General features: G+C 39.7%; 1 protein-coding gene across 1 annotated transcript in view; it reads left to right on the top strand.

Moving 5' to 3' along the window:
• Window positions 1–472: 472 nt before the first annotated feature.
• The window catches only part of TRPM6 (transient receptor potential cation channel, subfamily M, member 6), a gene marked incomplete at its 5' end in the record, with an annotated part of 41,210 nt that continues 15,504 nt past the window's right edge, over window positions 473–26,178 (top strand). The window contains 17 exons of the mRNA XM_009886411.1: window positions 473–753; window positions 1,795–2,023; window positions 2,618–2,773; window positions 5,548–5,682; window positions 7,027–7,155; window positions 8,763–9,014; window positions 9,954–10,128; window positions 11,912–12,026; window positions 13,713–13,912; window positions 16,353–16,485; window positions 18,220–19,364; window positions 20,082–20,116; window positions 20,147–20,194; window positions 21,085–21,211; window positions 22,114–22,211; window positions 24,349–24,407; window positions 25,884–25,909. Coding sequence (XP_009884713.1) covers window positions 473–753; window positions 1,795–2,023; window positions 2,618–2,773; window positions 5,548–5,682; window positions 7,027–7,155; window positions 8,763–9,014; window positions 9,954–10,128; window positions 11,912–12,026; window positions 13,713–13,912; window positions 16,353–16,485; window positions 18,220–19,364; window positions 20,082–20,116; window positions 20,147–20,194; window positions 21,085–21,211; window positions 22,114–22,211; window positions 24,349–24,407; window positions 25,884–25,909 — 3,343 coding nt within the window. The remainder of the gene's footprint in view (window positions 754–1,794; window positions 2,024–2,617; window positions 2,774–5,547; window positions 5,683–7,026; window positions 7,156–8,762; window positions 9,015–9,953; window positions 10,129–11,911; window positions 12,027–13,712; window positions 13,913–16,352; window positions 16,486–18,219; window positions 19,365–20,081; window positions 20,117–20,146; window positions 20,195–21,084; window positions 21,212–22,113; window positions 22,212–24,348; window positions 24,408–25,883; window positions 25,910–26,178) is intronic.

Here is a 26,178-nt window from a genome sequence, read left to right as displayed (position 1 = left end):
GATGTTTAAGGTCCCTTCCAACACAAATAATTCTATGATTCTATGAAATATCCAAACATGAATGTGTAGCAAGTTTGCATTGCAAGTGTGGCCGACGGTAAAAATAATCTTTAAGTCCACGGTGTATGTTTCAGCCTACTGGTTGCTATTTTTCCTGTCATGACACAAGTACAAGAAAAGAGTGAAAGTAGGATCTTGGTATCACGCAGTTTGGAGACTGTCTAACTCTATGAAGAGGAGGCTATAAATGGCATGTGTACAGAGCAAGGCCTGGTTTTCCTCTACTAATTTTACCAACTTCCTAGCTTTAGTAATCTGCATGTGATCCTAGCCGTGGTTTAAGATTTAAGTGTATATAACAATCAAACAGTTTGTTACTTGCAATTCTGATTTGCATGCAGTTTTATTTACATGAATCTGAACCTCAACTGTTCATTGAGCTTTTCTTTTTTTCTGAAAAACAAATTTATAGGAAAGATCCACTGCTTTCCATAAATCTAAGAAGAAATCAAAAGAGGATATAAATTTTGCAGAGAACTATGAGTCATCTGGCTTTATCTACCCCTATAATGACCTCCTGGTTTGGGCAGTATTAATGAAAAGGCAGAAGATGGCGATGTTCTTCTGGCAGCATGGAGAGGAAGCCATGGTCAAAGCCGTTGTGGCTTGTAAACTCTACAGGGCGATGGCACGTGAAGCTAAGCAGAGCAACATGGTGGATGACACTTCAGAAGAACTCAAGAAGTACTCAAAGTACGAGTTGTCCCTTCACTTCTGTTAATAAAGTTCTGCAGTGCTTACAATGGTTATGTATTTTCCTAATCCACTAAGAGTTTGTAACTCTGGACTACAGAGCGCAAAATAAATACTTTCAGCTGCCCACTATTCATATGATATAATGGAACTATGTATTGGTGTGCAGTCTGGTCAAGAGTTAAAGGAAAGCTATTGGCATGTTATGTAGTTGCATATTTGAAAATTAAAACTTAAATGAGTAAGGCATGGCTCACTGTCTGCTAAATGGTCAAGTGGAAGACTGAGATTTCCCTTACAGCTTCCCTTCCAGTTCAACTTGTTAAAAAGCCATATGGCTTGTATGTGTTCAAATTTTCAAATCTGTAACGTGGTAATGAGCAAACTAAAATCAGTGCTTAAATCTTGCTCTGACCTATGCTGAAATAACTCAGTGAATAAAAATGAAGTAGGCTAAGAATTTTCTTCAAGTTTTTAGTTCCATCTAGTGTTTTCTGGTAGTTTTTCTTGTTAATGACATACTGTATGTTTTGTAGACATCATGCCTCAGATTCAGAGTACAATATGATGTAATGTCTTGTTTTGCATGCAGCTCCAAAGCTTAATTTAAAGGAAGGTGTATCTTCCTTGAGAAGTCTTCCCTACAGAGACGTTTAAGAGCTTGTGTAAAAGAAAAGGTTTTTGCAACTGTCTAAAATGCTTGCCCACAGTGGTGATTAATCTGTTGTTGAAGGAAATACACAGAACTTCATAGGGTCCATCTTGATTGCTAAGTGAGATTAAGAGCAAAACAAATAAAAAAATAGAAAATGGAATGACCCTAAACATTGTGATTAGGACTAAATAGTTAAATTTACTCCCCAAATTATTTTTCGCTAGATATATTGATAAAACAAATGAAAAAAATAGCAGAATGCATACTTACTGAGATAGTTAGCTGGTTGTTAATTAATGGAGTTTTCAAACCAACCTCTTTGCAACAGTGATTCTGAGTTTTGACTGATTCCTCTTATATTAACTGTTAATTCCTTTTCACTCTAGGGAGTTTGGACAGCTTGCCTTAGATGTGCTGGAGAAAGCATTCAAACAAAATGAGCAGATGGCCATGAAGCTGCTGACCTATGAACTGAAAAACTGGAGCAACTCAACTTGCTTAAAACTAGCAGTGTCTGTGGGGCTGCGGCCTTTTGTATCCCATACTTGCACACAGATGCTGCTGACTGATATGTGGATGGGACGCCTGAAGATGCGGAAGAACTCCTGGTTTAAGGTAACATCAGTCTAGCTTTTTCTGAGGATTTAGATGCTGTTTAGATGCTTTATACATGTCTTTGTGGTTATGAACATGTCTAATGCAGCTTTAGACAGATGTGCTTAATGGATTGGAATGTGCACATCTGGGAGAGAAAAGAAAGGAGGGAAAACAGTACTTGTACTTGCTTCTGTTTTACTTCTTTGCAAAAGCAGATGTGGGGTGACATTAAGTGAGTGCATTTTGTGAGTGTTTTTTTGCTGTTCCCATTCTCTTGACACCTTTCAGTCCCTCCCCACCTGCTCTTGCTGCCCCACATTGCTGGTTCTTTGGCAGAGCCGCTGATGGGAGGAATGCCCTCCAGACATAGGGAGCTGTACCTGAAGTATCCCCAGATACCATGACACTCTTCAAAGCCACAAAATAGTCAAGAGCAACACACTTCTTTGCAGGCTGTAGGAGTGTGATACAGAGATTTCTCGCACCAGTGGCTTGGAGGGAGCCAGTGGAATTACACTGGGTTTGTGCTGGCACCGTGCATGACTGACTATGGCCTAAGGTCTATGCTATCACCACTGAACTAATTTCCTGAATCTTGTGTCTCCCTTTTAGGTCATTATGAGTATTCTCCTGCCTCCCACCATCTTGATGCTGGAGTTTAAAAGCAAAGCAGAAATGTCTCACGTACCTCAGTCTCAAGACTTCCACCAATTCACATGGTATCATGGGGATCAGAGCCCAACCAGCTCTAAAGATGCCTTGTCTCTGGTTAGTTGGTGATATGTGTCAGGGTCTGTCTGTTTATCACAGTATAATCCTGAGGAGTGAGGAGAAGGGGATCAGCTGGAGGTGTTGGGGGCCAGTTCTCAAGAAGTAGGGGTTCAGTCCCTGGTTTGGATACAGACCGAAGTGACCTTGGACAAGTCACTCCATCTGTCCTGGTTGTCACTTCTGTACTGGCCATAATGAGAAAATCCTTCCCAACCTCACAGAAGTATAATGAGGTTTTAATTATCTGTTAGTTACGCAGGTATTTTAGGGCACAAAGTCTATGCAAGCTGCAGATAAATACGTATGTAATATTGTATACCAAATAATCTAAGAATGATTTCATATCGTACACAAAATCACATCCATAAAACTCGATTTAGGTTGCCTGGCTGAGCTGTCCAAAACAGGGAAACAGCAGAATTGAGGCAGTCCAGGACCTGTCCTCTCCACCTCACTCCTTCCTCCTGCTCTGCCTGGCCAGCAGCCTCTGCCCCGCATCTCAGCCGCAGCCTCTCCCCTTCTCTGTGGCCATCCTTTGCTCTCAGTCTCTCCTTGAGATTTTGTTTCCTGAATTACATCATAGCCTTTCCAGAGATCTAGCTTCTGCCCTCCTTGTTGAAAACCGGGACATCTCTACTTCTGCATTGCTTGAGCCTAGCAGAGGTGCCATTTAAAGCACAAGAGAAGCGCTATGCTTTTGGTTTAGTCACCTGAACTGAGTACTGCAGGGACTTGTGGTTGCAAAAAAGTCCTTCTTAGGCGTGTCTGTGGAGGGTCACCAGCACAGGTGAAGTCTTGGCCTTTTAAGATCTGAATTCCCCCAGACTTCTACTAAGCAGAATTGCCTGTCCTTTCTTTTTCTCATTCTCCACAAAGCATTCCTTGAACTGAAAATTTCCAAAGTTTTCAGTGTGAGGTAGACAGCAGGTGCAGAGAATTTCCATCCAAATGGGTAAATGTTGGTGAGATGCTACCAATGACAAAAGGATTGTCAACTGAGAGCTGTCAGGCAATCTTTTTTGCTCTGCTCTGCTTACCGTACAGCAGATAAACATTGTAGATTACTTGGGACCTTCTCAGTTAACTTTGAATTTGTGTAAAATAAAAGAGAATGGATTGTCATTGGGGGCTCTAGCAGCTGCATGGTAAGCTTGTCAATGCCATACTCATGTATACAGTGTTTTCTCTCTCTGATGCAGAAAAATACTCAAAGCCGTTATCTGCTGCAGCACCTGTCCATAGTCAGTTCAAAAATGCTTTTTATGGGGTTAGGTAACAGCTACGATACAGAGGACAGGCCAATTGTAATTATTTGCAGGAGGACCACTCCTGCAGTCTGGTAGAGGCAACACAGCAATGTGCGTAAGCAGTTTTCTAGTCTGCCTGAGACAGGGCTGTTTCCTTCCTGCGCTAGCAATAAGCTTAAGTTCTGATTTTATCAAATATAGCGTGTTGTTTAAAACAAAATGCTGAACTACCGCTTTTTCTTAAATACTCTGTTATGAAATATTACAGTAAAACGCCTGGAAAATTTCAACAGTGTACATGTGCCATATAGAGCATTTTTCACACACAGTCATAAATTCCAGTGACCTGCTGCAGCGGGAAATTGCACTCTTTCATGGGACAAATTCTCTCCTTCACCTTGGAGGATGTGATGTTAACATATTGGGATGATTCTGTGTACCAAATTCTCTGGTTTAGCACTTCCCTGAGTCTAACGTGATGAAAAAAAAAAAATCAGTTTTCCCCTGATAACCCAAGGAAATGTGTAATAGAGAGAAATATGTCCCATAAAAAGTGCTATACTGCAGATATCTAGTAGCAGTAAGTTTTAGCATTGATATTAGCCAAGGCAATTGGCCAGCATTGAAACAAAACTGAACAAGGCAGCTTGGTTCTCTCAGCCATGCCCAGCTATTAGGTATTTATAGTTCCTCCAGGCCTCTTTCCTTCATCTCTGAAAACTCCTTCCGGCATCTTCTGGTTTTCTCAGTTGCCCACTGCTGTGAGTCTGCAGCTCTTCTTAGGCTTCGGCAGCAATCAGTACTTTCAGAAGGGTACTCGGACAAGTGTCAAACTCTGGATACAGAATCAAGTGTGTTTGCTTTTTTTGGTTTTGGTGGTTGTTTCTGTTTGTTTGTTTATTTATTTATTTATTTCATTGGCAATAATAAAGAAGTTACCTGGAGTTTTTGTAAGCAGATCTTTGTAAGAGAGTACTTATTTCATCCTCATCTTCTAATGAGCCATACAATACATTAAAAACAGCAATTAGATTCTGTATTTAGAATTTCAGTGTCTTGACATTTTCTGTGCAACTGTATACATGAGTGGAAATGTGATGCTCCTTCCCTTATTTCAGAACGTGCCACAGTTGTCGGTGGATTTCTAGCTAACACAGTTACATTGTATTGGGAGTTGGTATTTACCTGTATTTCACAGATGGGAAAAGTGAAACACAATGTGATTATATGAGTTTGTTTAAAGACTTAAAGAAATGTGTGTCAGAAACAGGAGTGGATTCAGGTCTGCTGGCACTCAGTCCACTACCTGTAGTTGTAAGAGCAAACTCTAAGTTAATATTTATAGTGGAAAAGTATGCATCTTAATTATTGCAAATAAGATGGCTGTAACTAAACAAAACTGAGCTACAGTAATGGTTTGTGTATTCAGAACACCATCTGTACCTGTCTTCCCTCTAACATGACACAACTTTTGCTGTCACAGACCATGGTTTCTTAGTTTTTAAATGCTGTTTCCTTTTAAAGAAGGATTATGATGTGGAGAAGGTTGCTCAGAAGTCTGATGAAAGCCAAGTAGACGGTGGACAAGGAAACCTGCCTGGGACTAGAAAAATCTATGAGTTCTACAACGCACCAATTGTCAAGTTCTGGTTTCACACGGTTGGTCATCACGCTAGAACCTGGATTGCCAAAACCCTCCTTTGATCCTTCAAATACCACTTGATCATAGAATCATAGAATGGTTTAGGTTGGAAAGGACCTTAAAGACCATCGAGTTCCAACCCCCCTGCCATGGGCAGGGATACCTCCAACTAGACCAGGTTGCCCGAGGCCACGTCCAGCCTGGCCTTGAACACCTCCAGGGATGGGGCCTCAACAACCTCTCTGGGCAACCTGTTCCAGTGCCTTACAACCCTCAAAGTAAAAAACTTCTTCCTAATGTTTAATCTAAACCTGCCCTCTTACAGTTTAAAGCCATTCCCCCTCGTCCTATCACTACATGCCCTAGTAAAAAGTCCTTCCCCAGCTCTCCTGTAGGCCCCCTTGATGCTGCTTTTGCTTTGCCCAGCATAGATTTGCAGCCACTTAGTGGTGGGGTTGGATGGGAAGACATTTGAATACTTCTGTCACAATTAAGTGAAAAGTTTTTTAGCTAAAATCATGCAGCGACAATTAAACAAACAAACAAAAAAGAACAAAAAACAATTATAAGGAACTAAAGGCAAACCTGGGCGCAGCTTTCTACAGCGTTTAATTGCACGAGTAGAGACAGATTTGAAGCTAGCCCTAAATACCTCACAGATATTCATGTCCCTTTCATTAGTAATTGTTTCTGAAGGAGTGAAATCGATAGGAGATCATTTGCTATAGAAAATTATGCATTTATTAAATAATTTTTAGTAACTAATCTGGTCTCAGTAGAGCTTAGGAAGTTTAACATCAGGCTGCCTGTTGGGTCAGACCACCACATACATAGTGGTTACTCCTTTCACAGGGTGTGGTTAACTGCTTTATAGGTTATTAATCTGTTATCTCAGATATGTTTCTAGTTTGTTCTGGTACCTTTAAAATATGTGCTTTCCACCTGGTATTGTTTTTCCTGTGTTTTGGGAGGCACTGATTAACCAGCAGTGATTCACATAGCTTTGAGAATGGTTACTTGCTCCTACAGAATGTTAGGACAGAAGCATAGCACTGCCTTTACGTTCAAGTAACAGTGTACAGATGTAATAGTCTGTCTCATATATGGATTTGGGACCTAGGTGAACATGCACTGCAGTAGTTTGTCTTCTGCTCCCATTTTTTCAGCACTAAAGCACCAATTTACTGAATGATGCTTAAGGATATTCCTATAACAAAACTTTGGAGAACGGGAGGAAAGATTCTGGGCTCAAAAATCTGACATTGCCCCAGTAGTTTGAATACATATGGTCAGGCTAATCACCTGTTAATATGTTTGCAGGGATTTTTGTGCGTATGGATTATATATTGTGTATTTTGTAGATGGCATACATGGCGTTTCTCATGCTCTTCACTTACACTGTGTTGGTGAAGATGGAACCAAGACCAAGTGTGCAAGAGTGGCTTGTTATCATTTATATTTTCAGCACTGCTATTGAAAAAGTGAGGGAGGTAAGCTTTTCCATTCACACTTCTTGTCTATAGAGGATGTATGATAAACCAGAGAATACCATAAACTGAAGAAGGCCAAATTTTGCATTATTTTTGTAGAGAATTTAACAGAGGAAATAATTATATAGGCATTTATTTCTAAGAAGTCTTTTATTTTAAGACCAGTACTTGGGCTTTGAAAATGCATCTTAAAGCTTGTTCTTAAATCTCTGTTCTTCTGTGTAAAGCCAGTGGTAATATGTGGGTCCCTCGAGAGTGATTGTGCTGAATTGGCACTTGGAGCCCCAGTATAGGCATCTGTTTCTTATTTGTTTTGAGTGGACCATTAGATTTCTTATAATGAATATGGAATTTGTCTTTAGATATTTACTTTGAGTGTGGACGTTGTTATCAACTAATAGGTGTTATGCATAGAATAATCTATGCATCAAGCTCTTCTTTCTAGCACTAACATTCATTGGAGACTTTGAGATTCATGTCTTCTACTTGATTTTCTTTGTCCATGTACTTGTTCTGGTTTGCTGGCAAAGACTTTGTAGGACACTGTGTCTTACACATGCAGCTAATTAACTGCTGAGGGTTTTGTTGCATATAACTGCAAAAAGATTGTATCAACTAGTTGTTAAAGCCTTAGGCCCTGATCCTGCAAGTGGTCCTCATGTGGGTTACTCCAGCTGAATTGAGTAGGATCACTTCTTTACATTAATGTGTTCATATGCTCAAATTCTTGCAGGATCAGGGCCACATTTCAAAATCTCTGCTTTGCTTGGTACTTATCAGTGTGATCTTACATAGCACTGCATAATTGGCGTCACTTGCGCAATGTGTAAAGGTTTTATTTATGGCCTCCCAAAGATTCCACTTCACACATTTGCTCAGTGAAGCTTAAAATCCCTTTGGGGCACCTCACAGTTCAAGGAGCTAACATTTCATTCTTTACCTTGCTAGTTGCCAACACTCCTTTTTTTTTTAGTGTGTCCTTGGTGGAATACAAGGATCTTTCTTTATATTTTCAGTCTGAAATAAAAAGCATTAGTTATTTTCCCATCAGCAAGGTTAGGTTGGTACTTTCCATGACTTAGGGGCTTTTGAAAGGGCTATTGCAGGTCGTGACCATTCCTCTAGAAAATGCTCATTAATTTATAATGATACATATGCATAATAGTTCTATACTGGCTGCTCTTTTTGCTGAGGAAATGCGCTCTTCAGGGAAGAGTTCAGGCTCAGAATTTCACAGAATCACAGAATGGTCAGGGTTGGAAGGGACCTCTGGAGATCATCTAGTCCAACCCCCCTGCCAGAGCAGGGTCACCTACAATAGGTTGCACAGGACAGCGTTCTAACTGTTCCTAAGTTTTTCCTTAGGAAGAACTATCCTATTTGGTGTGGTGTGCTTGAGCAATATGATGCTATAGATAAAATACAAACCTCAATTAACAGTGAATAGCAATATGCAGTACATGAGCCTGAAAAAAAAAAGAAAAAAAAGATACATTCCCAAATATCACGAAACAGTTAAGACAGAAAAGGTTAAAGAATGTATCTGTGATTTTAATGGAGTTTCATTGTTGGTGGTTTTTTTTTTTTTTCCCCCACATTCTACTTAGGTATTTATCTCCGAACCTGGAAAATTCCGCCAAAAAGTGAAAGTGTGGATTTATGAATACTGGAATTTTACCGATTCTATAGCTATCATCCTGTTTATGATTGGTTTTGGCTTGCGCTGGTCTGAGCCTCCTGTTCAAACTGCAGGGAGGCTTCTTTACTGCTTGGATATAATATTTTGGTACACTCGGCTCCTTGATCTTTTTGCTGTGAATCAGCATGCTGGCCCATACCTGACAATGATTGGGAAAATGGTAAGTATTATGCTTTGGAGCAATATTTTTTTTATAGTTAAGGCATCTGTTGAGGAACATGTAAAGGTCAGCAGTGACAGAAAAGAATGATGGACAAAGGACAGGTCAGCTAATAATCCATAGTGAGTGTATTACCTGAAAATACCAAGTCTTTTTCTGTTTGTTAATTGCCTATAATCAGATTTCAGTACTCTCTAGTTTATTCATTATTTGAATTTATTCACAAAAGCCATTTTTGCTTCATTCCTTAGAGAAAGCATGCATTTGAGTTGAGTTTCTGATCCAACTTGATAATGAGAGAAAGAATCACTGTCTCTTGCAGATGGGCTCAGTACTGTAGATAATTCCCCTAGCTCTTGGAAACTGTCTCATTATTATTTTACATTTTGATTCAAATAACTATATCCCATTTTTAGCAGGCAAAATTTCTCTGAGATCAAAGTTAATTTTTTTTTCTCTTTTGGTATAAGAACTGCTGCTGAACTGCTGCCTAGTCTTGAGGGACATCTGCAGATTCCCTCTGTAATTTCCCTCAGTTATTGGGAACTATCTTATTAATACTTTTATATTCTGTCTTGCATAGTAATTCTGATGCAGTGTTAGAAGGCAAAATAATTTTCACTGCTATTCCTTGCTCTCAGTTTGGAAGAAATATCACTGAGGAAAAGCACCAGGATCTTAAGCAAGATTTGAAAAATGCAGAGACCTTATGATGGTGCTTTTTTTTTTTCTCTTGCTTGAGAAGCAGGTAGGACTTGTGTCCTTTTTGGTCCAGGATGACTTTAACCTGTATAAAATACTTGGGTAGTTCGGGTCATAGAAAAAAAAAAATATTTCCTCCAGCTTATCAGATTATTAACCCTGTTTTTATATTCTGATTTGTAAAAGCAGTGAATGTCTCCTTTGCATATAATTGACACATACAAACATGTCTTCCAGACAGCAAACATGTTCTATATTGTGGTTATGATGGCCATAGTCCTATTGAGTTTTGGAGTGTCACGAAAGGCAATCCTTTCACCAGAGGAGCCTCCTTCTTGGACTCTGGCACGAGATATTGTATTTCAGCCCTACTGGATGATGTTTGGTGAGGTCTATGCTGGAGAAATAGATGGTACGTAATTTTCACAGTACAACTTAAATTTAATATGTGCAGAAACATGCCCACTTTGGGCTACTAGATTTTTGACCACATATTGAGTCTATTCTTTCTCAAACAATTTTGATTCCACTATATGTATGTCCTTAATGAGTAATACTGCATGAATAAAGGTGAGAATATTAGCTTCTGTGTTTAAAAGCTTAAGCTTTGAAATCTTCAAATTTAGCTTTTCAGATGAAGTATATGGCAAAGCTCAGAGCAAAGCACATAGGAAGTAACACTCAGCTAGCTCATGGTCACGGGATCTGGCAGTGAAATTAATTTCCTGTTAGGTGAATCCAAAGCTGCTGATCTCTTGGAAAAAAGTCTACAAAGTTGCCTTAAAGGAAGAAAGCATAAAGGGAAAACAAAAAGGAAACATAAAAAAGAAAAATTGTTTTTCACTGAACTAAGTTACCTGGCATCATTCTTAAACAGATTAACTGGCTGAAAATAGGAAAAATAGAACCAATCAAAGTAAATAGGAAAAATGTTATATCTTGATTATGGCTTTGGCCTTGGCTCAATAAGAGAGAACCGGGCACTCCAGTAGGTATTTCAGCGTTACAGATGGAAGGCACTCTCATGCTGCCAAGTGGTCGGTACAAGTAAAACAGTCCCTAAAATAGAAAAGTAGGTATGCAAATAGGTACAGAAGTTATGTGATTGAGCATAGATCTGATTCATTAAAATAATTTAAAATGTTGTATCCATTATTATGGGTTATTATCAGCCATTGGAATAATTTCCCTGGGGAAGTGCTGGATTCCCCATCCTTGGACATTTTTAAGATTTGACTGGACGGGGTGCTGGGCCATCTTGTCTAGACCGTGCTTTTGTCAAGAAAGTTTGGACCAGATGATCCTTGAGGTCACTTCCAACCTGGTATTCTATGATTCTATGATTCTTTGATTATTGCTGAAACAGTCACATGATGGCTATGTGTTTTGGTTATATAAGTCAAAATTCTTTTTATGAAAGCACACTGTTATGTTTCACAGTTTAATCCATTTAATCACTTATTAATGCTAAACCTTTAGAAATTTGACACTTCCCAAATAAAGCTATGATTTCTCTAATGGCTCTTTATGCTGTGGAATATGTCCTGAATTTAGGGCTACTGCCTTATAAATGTGTTTTAATATTTCCTCAAAGGTGTAAAATTTGATTAAAAGTTAGAAAGACTGAAAAGTATTTATTTTGGCAATTTAAAAACATTAAGAGGTAAGCCTTAATTTCTACATTGCTTCATCTCACAGATATTTGTAGCTATATATCTTTTGCACATGAATTAATGTGGTCTGAAGGAATAACTGCAGTACTGATAAAGCAGCCTTTGCGCTGTATCCTTTCCACAGTGGAGTCAGTGAGAGCTTTGCCACTTGCTTTAAGGTCAAAGGATCAAAGATTTGGATTTCGGTTTACTCGAGTATTTGCCATCTCCCAAGTACATTTCAGCTGCATCATTTTTCCACTTAACAAAAAGTTGGAGTGACTGGCATGAGAACTGATATATATGAAGTGGTGTCTAGAACTTCTGAACTGCAATGGAAATTATGGGGAGTAGTATCATGAAGAGATCTCAGATCTCCTTTACATGGAGGCAGACTTTTTAGTTGGAAATTTATTGATGTATCTCCGTAAAGGTAATGAGGACTATTCTGTTTCTTGTTGGGGCAAATAAGAAGCACATGCCGTTGCTGTGCTCTGCTCTGATTTCCATGCTAACCATGGTCTGTATGTCTTTCACTTTCAGTCTGCGAAACCAATGAAGACTGTCCTCCTGGCTCCTTTCTCACACCATTCCTCCAAGCTGTCTACCTCTTTGTGCAGTACATCATCATGGTCAACTTGCTTATTGCTTTCTTTAAGTAGGTACCATGGTATATTGTTGCAAAAGCAAAAGCAACTTATAGATGTTCTGCCAACACTTCTGCAAAAGCATTTCACCAAAAATGCCCCAGCAGGGGCGTATTGCTGGTGATTTTACCCCATCTTCCACGAGGGCTGAGAGAATACATAAAAGAACGGTAGAAGCAAGAGTGTAGAAGGAAGGTCATGGTGAGCAGACACCTAAGCTGTTTTGTTGTTTAAACAGAATCTGACTCTGTGAAAGTGGAAGACTCCAGTTGGCAAACAAGCAACATTAATTTAGCTCTGAAGGAATTTGTCCTTTGTTCCTAAAAGTTGTATTTGCTGTGCTGAGAGCTTGTATAATGTTCATCATACGGTTGCTCAAGATTTAAATGGCAGATAAGTAGAGAAAGTATTCAAGGGAACAGGGTAATGACTTTGTAGGCGCATGCTCTTCTGTTAGGAAATAATTTGAAAATTCCTGTTGTTTGGTGCAATTTGATACGTTCTAGAATGAAATCTAACTGTAGTGTTTTTAACTATTTGCTTTTTCATGTCTGCTGCCAGAGTACGAAGAGTCTGTGTAGTAATTCTATAGTAATTAATTCTAACCTTTCAAATTTTAAGAGGGGAGCCCTTGTAGTGATCAAGTTCTGTAAAATGTTAGTGAAGAGCAGTCTAACCCAAGTAGTTAATTATTTTTTTCTAGAGTTTAGTATTTCTGGGGAAGAAAAAGTCAGCTGTAGGTTAAAAAAATTTCAGATGAAGAAAAGTAGTGATTAATATTCAAGGAAACTGAATGATCAAAACTCATTGTATTCCCACTTCCAATTAGAAATCCCTTTCCTGAAATTGTGGCAAGGCATCAGTTGTTTTGTTTTTTTGTTTTTTTGTTTTTAATACACAGCTGTGAAATTGTAATTTGAATTATTTTTAGATTTAAACCTTCAGCAATGATGGTATGTTACATCTTCTGCCTAGTGATTTAATTGTTCCAGAAGTGGGACCAGAAGTGGGTATGAGCAATATAGTCAATTATGCTCCCAGAAGCAAGGATGGTATTTTTGTGATTATATGCTGAGTGTGTAGTATGACGGTGCAACTGAAATTACAGTGCCAGAAACCACAAAGTTTTCCTGTACTTGGGTCTATGATAGTAGGTACAGGAAATTATTCAGTGCAACAACAGTCACATTTAGTAATATCATAGCTCCACAGAGTACCCTGCAGAAGAATCACTCCTGTAGCTGCATCTTGCAGCCAGTATTTTGTTTAGAGTCAGTACACTGAAAAGCAGCAGAACCGTTCTAACTCTTCCCTTAGCCTGACTCCGACATTTAATCCAGTCCAAAGAGGCAGACAATGTTGAATTCTCAGTTAGGCTATGTATTAAAGTTTAAATAATCTGGCTGAGATTTCAAAGCTACTTCAGGGATATATTTTGCCCAGTTGCCATTAATGTGAATGGGAATTGGATCTCCAAATCCGTTAGGCAGCTTTGAAGATCTCATTCTCAGTGCAGTAGCTGCAGGCACATGCTGCTGCTTTGTTAAATGAAAGTTGCTAAGCTGATTTACCTCACTGGAGGCATGGGACTTTTCTTCAGTGTCAAATTAGATCTGTAGACAAGCATCTCGTGCTGTTTTGGGAGTATTCCTCACAGGAGTGTTTTAACCTCCTTTCCCCTCTGTCTCTTTTCACAGTAATGTTTATTATGATTTGAAATCCATATCGAACAAGCTCTGGAAGTACAACCGGTATCGCTACATTATGACCTACCATGAGAAGCCATGGCTGCCTCCACCTTTCATCCTTCTGAGTCACATTGGACTTCTGATAAACCGCATCTTCCACCATCGGCCCCCAAATGAGCTAGATCAAGAGGAAGGCGATGTTGGGCTAAGTAAGCAGAGCTAAGTTGGGGACCAAAAGAAATAGCTGATGAGGAATGTTTTGCCAGCCTCACTTTGTAGCTCAATTCCTCAAGAAAAAAAAAGAAGAGAGATTCTCTGGGTAGGAGGCTGTTTTTATTTGCAAAACTGAATTTAACCTGCCTGTCTGAGAACTCTTGTAGGAAAAAGTGACTAGGGGAATGCTTTGCTTTGTAATTGGCTTTTGCTCTGCTACACACTGTGCATCATCAGTCAAGATACATCACAACTCTGAGCTGAAATAAAGTGACAGCAGCTTTTTCTCTAGGACAGAATAGCCTTATTTTGAAAAAAGTGAACAATAGCGGAGGTATAAATTTCTGTACATTTGTCCTGAAAAGACCAATGACTCCTTTTTAATCGCCCAGAGAAAGTAGCCACAGAGCCCAAGGACAGAGGAGATCCATTGATGGCAGACGCAGACAGAGAGCGTAGGGGCCTCCCACCTCCTCACTGCATCTTCGCTTTGTGCACTGGCTCATCACTGCACCTTAACCCAGCCTCCTTCACCCTTCCCAGCCTGGATTTCTCCATCCCAGAGTCCTTCCTAATGCGTCTTTAAGGTGATGCCAGTTCCCTGCCCCACTGTTGTCAGCTCCTGCAGCTCTGCCAGGAGCAGCCCCAGCTATTGCTGGGTGGGGAACACAAGATGTTGGGATGGGAATGAATACTCAGTAGTGGGGCTTGGTGGTTGGTGGGGTGAGGCAGGGGAATGGGGAGGAGGAGAGTCTGCTGGCAGTAACCTTACCTAAAAAAGTGTTGGGGAACATTGGCGCACAGTTTTATACAGCCTCATCCTTCTTGATGCAATGTACATTCTTGATACCTAATAACAGAGGAGAGCAGACCCTGCCTGGGTTATGCTTCACTTAGGATTTTCTCCACTGAACGTGAATCCTTGAAGATATCTGGCACGCTCACAGGTGGTTACAGAGTTCAAAAATGGGCTTAACTAATCAATGCTGAGCTGCTTTACTGCTCCTCCCAAGCTCAGCTCCTCCATCATGACTGGATACATCAGCCTGCCTTTGAAGTACCACTGCTTATGTTATATGCATGCATTGTGTAAGTCACTGATGTAGCGTAGGAGGTGTCTTGTACGGTGCATTAGGCACAAGGAAAACTGAAACACTGCTTAGCACATCTAAAAGTCCTTGGATAGAAGAGGGCTCATGCTTTGCCTACACTTCTCTCAGAAGCAGTCTTATTTCTTGTTTATCTGCCGTTGTGTCTCTTTTCTGTGTGCCTATGCATTGCTTGATAAGTTTCTTCTACTTAAATTTTGGTGTGGTTATAATTAACCGGTTTTAGCAATGAGGATCCAGTGCCACCCTGTGGAAAATCAATGCAAATACCAAGATACAGAGTAAAACCTCGGAGGCAAGAACACAGATAGATTAGGGTGAAAAGAAGCCTAGGAGGTGATCAAGTCTCTTTCAGATTAGGGGGGTGAGGGGGGCGGGCCCTTCAGATGGAATATACGATATTCTCCCTGTTCACTATACATGTCAAAATTCCTGCTAGCGTTTCTGCTTTCATTTGCCTAAAATATTCCAATTAGATACAATCAGAGACTTGGCATAGCGTGGCTTTTTGAAACTCTACTCCCTCTGCCTAGGGTCCTCTTCACAGCATTTCCTAATTGGTGTGAAATCTCCCCCCCCGCCCCAAGTACAGTGAGGACTCTGGTATGTAAAAAAGGAAAGAAAAAAGGAGCTTGGAAGATGTGGAGTTTGGATCAGAGGAGCAGCTTTCCACCGTATGCATTTCTTCATGCTGACTTACAATCGATCTGTTCTCTCAGAAGTCTTGGTGTGCTTCAAGAATAGCATCATGAGCAGCCCAGGCTGTGGAGTTTTAAACTTTTGAATGTGTTCTTTTTCTCTCAGCAATCTTGCTTAATGTTTTATACATACGTGTGAAGCAATTAGGTGAACAAAAGCTTTGTAGCTTTGAGTACCTGAAAGGACTGTAATTGTTATAGGTGACTAGCCCTAAATGAATGCCTGGACCAAATTATAGTGAAATCTTCATAAGATTGGCTAATTGTATGTACCTATATGTAGGTCTTATGAGCCATGCATGTGTAACAAAATACAGGAAAAAGTTTGGGAGAAAATGCATCTTTGTTAGCAGCCATTTGGGTATGTGCTTTTGAGGCTTTAAAAGGGAGTGCTCTGAAATTTTTATCAGGGTGGTTTTGCTCCCTTTCTAAGGAAAGATGAAAAACAAGCTTACATGTGTTTGGCACGTTAAGTCTTTGTACAATTCATGGAGTTAGGTCTGGTTCATTCTTGTCAAGGGAGGGGGAGGAAACCTGTTCTGACAGTTTTGGGTTTTTTTCTCATGGATGCTTATAAACAATTGCATTTGTCAGCATGCTTCATACCAACTCCTGCCTCCTTTGTTCAGAGCTGTACCTGAGTGATGAAGAGTTAAAGAAACTCCATGACTTCGAGGAACAGTGTGTGGAAAAATATTTTCATGAGAAGAATGAAAGCCTGAGTTCCAGTGACAGCGAAAGGATCCGTCTGACAACAGAGAGGTGTGTTTTGCTGCAGATTTGTGCTCTTTGTATACATTTGTCATATGAAAAGACTTTGATAAGCTAATGCTTTTGGAACAGGCTATGGCCACTGTGAACATGAGGAGCAATGACGTGCATGGGGCTTGCTGATTTGATGGAAATGTAATGCATGTGTTTGAAGTTCATGGCAGGCCTGGCTGGCAGAAGTGCATCCCTGGATGTGTACAGTGTGCAGGGGGGCTAAAGGAGTACAGTAAGGTGTTGCTCAGTTTCACTTTTGCAGACGAGGCAGCACCGCAAAGACATGGCAGAGTATGGCATACAATGCATATTTTTATTTAAAGGCTTAGCAGTGTCGGAATGCTGCGAGAGTATTGCTTGTGATTGAGTATAACTGCTGGTTACAGAAATAACCATGTAACCATTGTAGCATTATTTGCCACATAATGTCTTGATTTGCAAAGTGTCCATACACAACTGTCAATGGGTTTTCAAAACTCTCAGTACAGCCTAATTTAGCTTTCTATTGAAATCAATGGCAAAGCTGCCATTAAGTTTAATGGAAAGAGTTAAAGAAAGTGAGCACTATAAAAAGTCTCACTGAATGCCAATACTGTCTCACCTAATAAATTTGTTTTGCCTAGAGAAAGATAGCCTCTTAATCTTTGGCTGTTCATAGTCTATTTTCTGCATACTAAAACAAAACACGAGCAAAATGAATGTACCCCCTAAGAAAAATAAACCAAGTAGCTTTGTTCAAAAGCTGCAGAATTGATTAGAGTGAGAAGATTTAATTTCGTGGATAAATATAGATCTGGAAAGGATTTTTTTTCCTGAGTGCAAAGGTAAAACACACTTCACAGCATTGCATAACATTAGTACAAGAAATTAATTTAGATTAATAACATATTTGGGAACACTGGCATTTTATTTTATTTAGCTGTTGGTTAAATACTACCTCTCTTAGTTACTCAGTGACAAAGGAATGAAGCAACATTTGCATATTGCCTGCAGCTAGTTTATCATTGTCTTAGTAATAGAGCACCAATGAGAGTATCTTCAGGAAACGTGAAGATAATGATTTGGTTAAAATTATACCATTCCAGGGCAAGAAGTTCTTGCACTGTTCACTGGGGATTTGAAGACCATAAAAAAGGTTTTGCTTTTTGGACAGCTGAATTTTACTTGAAGAAAACTGAATGGCAGCAGACATACAGACTCTGTTCCCAGAGGCCAAATACGTTCTTGGGAAGACACTTTTCCCAGTAGTCTCCAGTATTTGAGAAATGGAAGAGTATCTGTAGGTTTATGTGAGCCTTGTCCTTCTCATGCTTGCACAAGAAATTTAGGAATGCAGGATGACTTGCTGACAAGGAGTATACTTTACAGCATTTTATGTTTACAGCTATAGCCAAAGCAGCATTTCCAAAGCCGTGTCCTGCTGTTGATGGTTTAGAAATTCTATGGCAAGGAATGGACATTAGTAGGAAAAAAGCCGTTTTAAAAATAGATACTCCTTAAGCAAAAAGCCTGTTTCCTTAAAAGTCACTGGCTCTTAGCACAGCAATCAGAATGACATGTTGAAAGTCTGGATGGATGTTGTCAAATACAGATATTTGGGAGAATGGAAGTCATCATTAAAAAAAAATAAAGGGCTCTTTGAAACAGTGGCTTTTTGAAATGTGTTAATGGGCAAACAAAAGTAAAGATCTGTGTTTTGTTTTTTTAATTACCTTTTCTTTTTCCACCTAGAGTGGAGGAGATGTTTCTGCAGCTTAAAGAAGTGCATGAGAAGGTATTTTATATCAAGGAGTCTTTACTCTCCCTGGACAGCCAGCTAGGGCATTTGCAAGATCTGTCTGCCTTGACAGTGGACATCCTGAAGGTGCTTTCGGCTGTAGACACTTTGCAGGTGGAAGAGGCTTTACTGGCTGACACAAAACATCGAACCTGTAGGAAGCTGCCCCATAGCTGGAGCAATGCGCTCTATTCCAAGACCTTGAGCAGCCTGGAGTGTTTGTATGACAAGAAGTACCACTACTACAGCATGCCACCCTCCCTCTTACGCAGCTTGGTAAGGAGTCAGTGGCCATCAGAGTGCAAAGACCGTGTATTGAGGACCGAGAGTAACCAGGTGGTAGAAGACAGCTCTCGAAAGACAGAAATAGAAAGTGACACACTCACCTCGGGAGTATCCTCTGAGACTAAGTCAACCCCTAGATATGGACAATTTTTGCTGGTGCCTCCTGACCATCAAGGAGGGTCTTTCACTGAGGATGTCACCTTAAATTTGTCCTTTTTGAGCACTCCTGCCAAGTACAGGGGGGATGCATTCAGAGATGAACTGCAAAGTAGCATTGTGGTGCAGCAAAACTTGCAGAGTGTCAGCCTGATTGGAAAGGAGCCAGAAGATTATCAATGGAGCCAGAGAGACTTTGTTGTTAATTTACCATCAGGAAAGACTAATGCTGTTGAGGCCGGTCATCCTTTTGGCCTCCAGCCATCCCTGGATATTGAAGAGAGTGCAGCACCCTCCTGCAATGACAGGGAAGAAACTGAAGGTGGTTATGTGAACTGGGGATTCTCTGAAGGTGACGAACAAGGGGTTTTCAACTCAGGGGAGAAACAAAAGAAGGCCCTGTGCATGCATTCTGCCTATAACAGTGACTGCAATTGCACAGGTAGTCCTCCCAGGCGTGTCCAGATAAGAGAATCGAAGTCCTTCTCCTACAACTCCGACAGGTCTCATCACAGCAGCAGCATCTCTCAGAACAAGCTGAAACGCAGCACCTCCTTCTGGATCAGCCCACCCTGGAGGGACTGGAGTTTCTGCAGGAGCAACAGCTTACAGTCCCCTAAGAAAGAGAAAAGCGGGAAAACCTGCAAGGCCATAGGTGGTAATTATGAAACACTGCATCTGTGCAGTATTTTTTACTGGGGAGCCCAAGACATTATAAAAATACTTCATTTGCACCCAGGAGGTATTAGCTGCCGTTGAGGATAGTAGCAGAGAATACAGAGTTACTCCTGCACTTTCTTTGTGCTGGGTCTGATTCCTGTACGGGATTTCTGAAGTGTATCTAGTATCCAAGCTGCACCACACCTGTGCGTCAGCCACCCTGATTCTCCCCATCTCATGGGATCCCTGTGGCTGTGGCTACACAGCCGGGGTGACAGAGGGACTGTGCTCGCTCCAGGGAAGTCTCCTGCCCTGGGGATGCAATGCAAGAGTTGCAGGAGCAAAAATAAATTACACAATCCCTAAGAGATATATTAGCAGTGTCATAGGTCAGATGGATGCACGGAAAATGAAGAGGTATACATTTTTTTAGCTAGTTTAAAACACTCCCCGTCCACCACCAAGTTTGCTTACCAACTAAAATATAGCAGATTCCAGTACTAAATATTAATAGTATGAGATGATGGATAACATTTGTTGTTGTATATCTTGTGATGGTGCACCTTCTTGCACTGAACTGCGTGAGTATTAGCTTTGGTGTCACAAGTCTTTCTCAGCTTGCTTTGGAGATCTGCCAACTCTCAGTCGTATCAGATCTCCTCTTAGTAAACAAAAGCTCTGTAGCTTAATGGTGTTTTTTGACCCTTTCCCACAGAGTCTTTACGATCCAGTGAGCTACACCCCGGTGAGGCAACAAAAGCAAAACAACAAAACAGAGACAGAAAGTCTGGGAGAGGAAAGAAGAATCAAAAACCCCTTCAGGTGCCGGTATGTGCAGATGCAAGAGAATCACGTAGCCCATAGCTGTCGTTTTCATTCATTAAGAGCAGTTCTACCATGTGGCTTAGTTGAAAATGTATGCATTTGAAATGCTGCACACAAATTGGGGTATGGAGTTTCAGTTTTGAACGTGTTGAAGTCTATGGACTTTGCTAGATAGTATACCAGGGCTGTAACTGATTTTACACAGAAAGGAATCAGTAGTTGCACTTTAGCTGACAGGAGGACTCAGGGAGGTGTCATATGATCTAGGAAAGACTGAAGGAGTGGTGACCCATATCGAGGTGGTGTGCAACTGTAAACAAGCAAGCCAGGCCTGATAATGTCTCCAGCATACAAGAGTCCCACAGTCTTTTCTCTGAATCCATCAAACATTTAGCACATTGCAGACAACATACTGGTTGTGTCACACGTATGGGGCAACTTTCGTAACTGTATGTATGTGTACATATATAGAAATCTATTTATAAAGTTATAAAGAGATTCCTAGGATCTTTGGCAGCTGGAAAGAGTTATCTCTGTTTAATGAGATAAAAGCTGAAGACTGATTTGTTTACATAAGGTGCTTAGGTCAGCAACAGATCTTAGACTTGAACTTTGAGACCTAATACCTCTGAAGGTATTCTGAGGGACTTCAAATTTTGTTTTTAAAAAGCTGTAGTGCTAGATATTTCATCAGTAGCATTTACTAGATAAAAGCAATGTGTCTTCTGGCAACTTGTTAATAAAAATGGGAAAATCTGTTTCTCATTTGGGAGTGAGTTCAGTCATTAGCGTTTCAGTGATGCTCTGAAAGGCCGCATCATAGGCTGTCAGAGGAACTGCAAAGGTGTTAGTCATCCTATAAATCGAGTGTTGTTTCCTCTGTATCTTGCCAGGTGATTAGAGTGGATGATTGTCCCCAGAACACCCAAGTGAGCTCAGAGCCTGCAGAGATCAATATCTGGGATGAGCAAGAGAAACACAGCAAGAACTGGCTCACTGTGTCTAATTTCAGTCAGCTAAGTATGTGCTATTTTGCAGATGGTGAAATTCAGAACAGCTTTTAAAAAGAAGCAGTAAATAAAAATTCAAAAATTCAAAATGTCGTCCTCCGCTATGACCTCATTTTGACAGAATTAGAATTTGGTTGCAGGCGCACATGACTTGGTTATTTGCTGCATCATTGCAGAGGCAAAAGGGACATAGGTCGGATGGAAGGTCAGTTAAACCTTTCCTGGAGTGCTGCCTGTCTCGCGTGGGAGATAGTAGAGTACTAATCCTCAGGAATATGTGGGAAGCAAGGATAATATCCTTGTCTCTTCTCCTGAGGTGTCTTCGAAAGTGGCATCCTGGCTAATTGCAAAAGTAAACTCTCTTGTGAATTTCTCAGGGCATTTACACTCACAGGCAGCACTGCAATACTGTATCTGCTGGCAGATCCTCTGCATGTATTATTCATTACTCATTGCTCAGAAACACATCCTCCAAAGGGAAGAAATGAATTCTGTATCGTCTCTGTTGGAATGAAAAGGGAATGGCATTCTTACTCTTCTTTTAGTAATTCTCCAACTCTTTCATTCTCAGAAGTCTTTTGCATAGTTCATCTTTTCCTTAGGCTTTGCTGTGATGTGGCTCACTGGCTTCAGCCTGTGAGTTGCTGGGAGAAGCACCAGGAAATGCTGTGACTCAGCACAGCGTGGTCTGAGAAGGGCTGCGCTCCTCCGAAATCTGCTGAGAGAGAATGGGAACAGTCCGTTTTAACCCCATGAAATTCTGTTATTGTTTTTATAGCCTATTACGTGTTTGCTGGGGCAGTATGGTATATAGATGTTTCTTGCATAGCGCTGTATAGGTGTTTAGTTTGTAGCAAGTAGAGCTGTTCATTTACACTCTGCAAATAGCTGACACCTGCTCTTTCTGGCTAGGTTTGGAACATCTCAGTTACGTGCACCAGAAAATGAAAAATCAAGACAGCGGTAGGCATACCATACCATTCTGTGATTACCTGAGGCATTCTCGAGAGGTAAGACCTAAGATTGCAAATCCTAGTCCGTAGTTTTTTGGCTGGGATGAGCCCAGGGTAGCTCTACTCATGTCCCTGGACTTGCCACTGTACGTTCTTTTGTCAGGAAATACCTCTTGAGAGATGAGGAACTTTATTGTCTGCTGGCATAGCACATGTGTGCAAGTAAATGAATAATTTAACGGCTGTTAGCATTCTATTAAAGTTATTGAAGTAGGATATTAAATTATTGAATCATGGAGTGGTTCTGAGTATGAAGAAGTTGGTCAGAAATGATGCGTGTGTTGATGGTTCATTAGGCAATTAGTGAGCATGCAGCTTGGTCTTGAACCTGTGGGTAGAATGGGTTAGCAGAGTGAAGTAAATTTTGGAAAGTTAGCTACATCGCTCTGAATCTATCACATAGAGATACTTATTTCTTTCAAAGTGGTAGTTAAATATTAATAATAATTGCAAAGCTTAGATTTCTTAACCACTGGCTTATAAACATCGTACCTTCTTATTTATCAGAATTAATTTGCAGCTTCATAATGTAAACAGGTCCTCTGCCTGTGTAAATCAACATAGGCTCATTGACTTTGATGGAGCTAGACCAATTTATATTTCCTGAATACTGGGGGCAGGAATCTGGATTATAGAAACTTCTATCTGTTTTAAAATGGTGCAGATAATGGAAGAAAAAGTGTCTTTCACTGCATTGTGTAGGGGTATGTGAGAGGTATGAAAGGAAGTTAATAAACAATAAATTAAGAAGGAGAACTGTGAAATAAACCTTTCCTTTTCCTTTTTCAACAGCACCCTTCCTTGCGTGTTTTACTCATAGCATTCTTGATTATTGAAATGGTGGTCTTTAAAAGCCTAGCTTATTTTTCATTGTAAATCCTATGGGTTGCCTTTTTTTTTTTTTTGTGAAGGAATAAAAATAAACAAGATAGTTTCAGATCTCTTATTCTGAGTGCTGTAGAATTTGAAGCCCAAATACCAAGGAAGAGACCTTGAATCTAAATTTTTAAAATGGCAGGTTTTTGTATGAAAAAGTGGAGAGGGAGAAATAGAAATAAATTTACTGCTTTTGTATTCTGTAAAACCTGAGCTTGGAGTTTAAATGAATAATATTTGAAATGTGAAATGCAGGGTCAGAGAAGCAAAGTAAAGGTACAGTCAGGAAACCTGTGGGAAGGGACCAAGTAATCTGGTGCTCTGAATCTCCTATTAAGATGTCTTGGGTAAAACTCAAGGGTGGGATTTTTAAAGTTCTTGGAAGAAGTCCACTAATTACAGCAGGATTGGAATTAGGCTGAAACTAGTCACTTCCAGAATGCCAAGTTGAAATTATTTATTCTTTCAAGATGCAGCCTCCAATACCCACTGAGTTGCTACGCCTTTCCTTAAGTCATGTCTGGGTTATGAGAGTTTATATGTATTGCTGAGATGTAACAATGTTGCTGCACACAACTGTTCTGCTTGGATTATGATATATTTTAAAGAAATGTATTTTTCCTGAAGTGATACTTCTCAGATTTACCTGCTAAACACCAGTAGTTCAGAAATCCGTCCTGATGGGTAGCAGAGAGCAAAGCAAGGCGGTGTGTAGGAAAGTTTTGGTTTTGTTAAAGATTTTTCATCTGCCAAGCAAGCTACAAAGTGAAAATATGAGTGAAATAAAAAAATTGTGGGTGAAGTTGCAGATAATATTCAAAGCTGAATTTTAGTTAATTTATCTTTAATCTTTTCTGTCTTTGAACTTTTTTGGCAGGCTCTGTTTCTTTGGAGGATTGAAATCTGTCTAACTGCTATTCAGAAGAATAATCCCATTTCTGACTAGCACATAGGAAAACCCGTCTGGCCCAATTTTCCCTAGTATGGCTGGAAGTTTAAAAGACTATTTGAGTACTTCTTTAACTAGAAGACTTGGAAAATAAGTGATATAAATAAGAAACTGTAATGTGAGCAAATTAGTTCCATTTTAGTGTAGGTATGGCAATGCTGTGATTCACCTGCTTGTCAGTGTCATTATTCATGCTAACACTAAGCTTATTAATAAGTGTTTTCAAGATTGTACCTTTTTGAGTTGCTTAGTGTATATATGACAGTGATGTGCAGATCTTAACAGCAAAAGTATCTTTCTTCTTTACAGGATTTGAGTAATAGCATATTTGGAACGACCAGGAAAAGTAATCTGAAGAGGAACTCCTCGTATGTATTATTAGCATATTGAGATATTCATCACATGCTTTCAGAAAGATACTTCTGTACTTTCTGCAGGTTTCCACTGCAGTTCTGCAATATATTTAGGATGAGAAATTTATCTGAAGAGTTAAAGCAAATCAGGCTGTTTAAGTTTCTTTAAATGGAGCCTTATTAATGGAGATAAAGGAGATCCATTTAAACAAAGTGTGTAATTTTATGTGGAATAGACATCCCTTTTTATTCTAACAATAATCCAGTTTTCTAATTCAATCACTAAGATCACCATAGTCACATAGTCTTTAACTAGCCATTATTCCAATCTAGTGAGCATGAAAAGTTGCATTTGCTTTTGCTGTGCAAATTCCATGTTTCTTTTTTTAATAATTAAAGTGCTAGCAGCTCCTGAAACCTTCTCTCTTTCTCTGATTAATCTCTTTCGTACTGAGTCTGCACATTTACAAAATATTTAGCTTGGTTTTCTTAATGGGTTTTCAGTAGCTGTTAAGCTTTGATTAAATTTAGTGAAAGTGGACTGATTTCAAGTGTTTTCAATTTTGTGGTGGCTTTTTTGATTTTTTTTTCCAGTTTGATTGTGCATTATCTTAATATTGGGGGTATTTTTTTCCATGTGCAGTGCTGTCTCTATGTACCTTTTCCTTTTCTTTCTTATTTTCACCAATTTCTTTATATCTCTCTTACTTAGTAACAATGTGGGTGTAATAAATAAAAGGCACTAGAAAGCTGTCACCATAGGAAGAGGATAAAAGAAGAAAAAAAAAACCTGCATTTTTTACCCATCCTGTGGTTGGGTTTTGGTGGTGGTGGTGTTTTTTTGGGGTTGTTTTTTTTTTTTTTTTTTTTTTCACCCCGTCATTTATAGGCAGTAGGCAAACTGCATAGTTACTCTCAGGACTTACAGGCTGTTGAGTGGCCTGATTCTGTCACTTAGTCTGTTGTCTTCGGTGGGATCTCTCTGGTCTGTGAGGGGAATCATATCCACTGTCTTCTGTATCAAAGGCTGCTTTAACGTTAATGCTGAAGCTGTAGTCTTTCTGCAGCCTTCCTAATCCAAAGGTCCATCAGTTTAAAACCTGTTTTCATGCAAGCAGTGGTAATGGTGTACGTATCTCTGAATACATCTCGGCATTGATTGAAAAACGAACAATTGTGTGTGTGATTGAAGTGGTCTTAAACTGATGCTGTTATTGCAGTGTAAATGGTGTGAACAGGGGTGCAGAATCACAGAACATCTCTATATAAAGCAGAGAAGGAAACATGCAGAAAAATGTTGCCGTTCCTAGGTAATTGAAGATTATTTGCTTATTGTTGCAATGAACGAAGTTGTGCTGAGGGTTACTTTGTTTTATGATTGCTGATCAAACCTCTGCGAGTTTTGGCTTCTTGTAGACCACATCTCTTTGTATGTGTTAGCTTAATGACAGAAATTTTGGAGTAAAATATCAACTGTTTTCTTTTAAACAGGTTGAGAACTTCAGAGGAAACTGACAGTAAGTTTTTGGCTGCTTGTCACTCATTTTAATTCTTCTCTGCAAATCTCACTTCGACAGTTCTGAAGTACAAAATCCAAAAGGAAGTTAATTTACTATAGTTGGAGGGTTATAGGAAAATGTTCAGCTATTGTTTCATATGTTAGTTACTAATTTTTACTTTAAAGTGAAAGATTTTTTTATGAGGACATGTTTTCCTCATGAGAACTGCAGAATCTTAAAAGAAAAAGGTCTGTTTTTACTCTAATCTGCCCAATAACGTTGTCCTT

This window comes from Charadrius vociferus, unplaced genomic scaffold (assembly GCF_000708025.1).
Source record: "Charadrius vociferus isolate BGI_N301 unplaced genomic scaffold, ASM70802v2 scaffold505, whole genome shotgun sequence".
Taxonomy (NCBI): Eukaryota; Metazoa; Chordata; class Aves; order Charadriiformes; family Charadriidae; genus Charadrius; species Charadrius vociferus.
The sequence above is the reverse complement of the archived record's forward strand: the minus strand, read 5'-3'. Positions and strand labels throughout refer to the sequence as shown.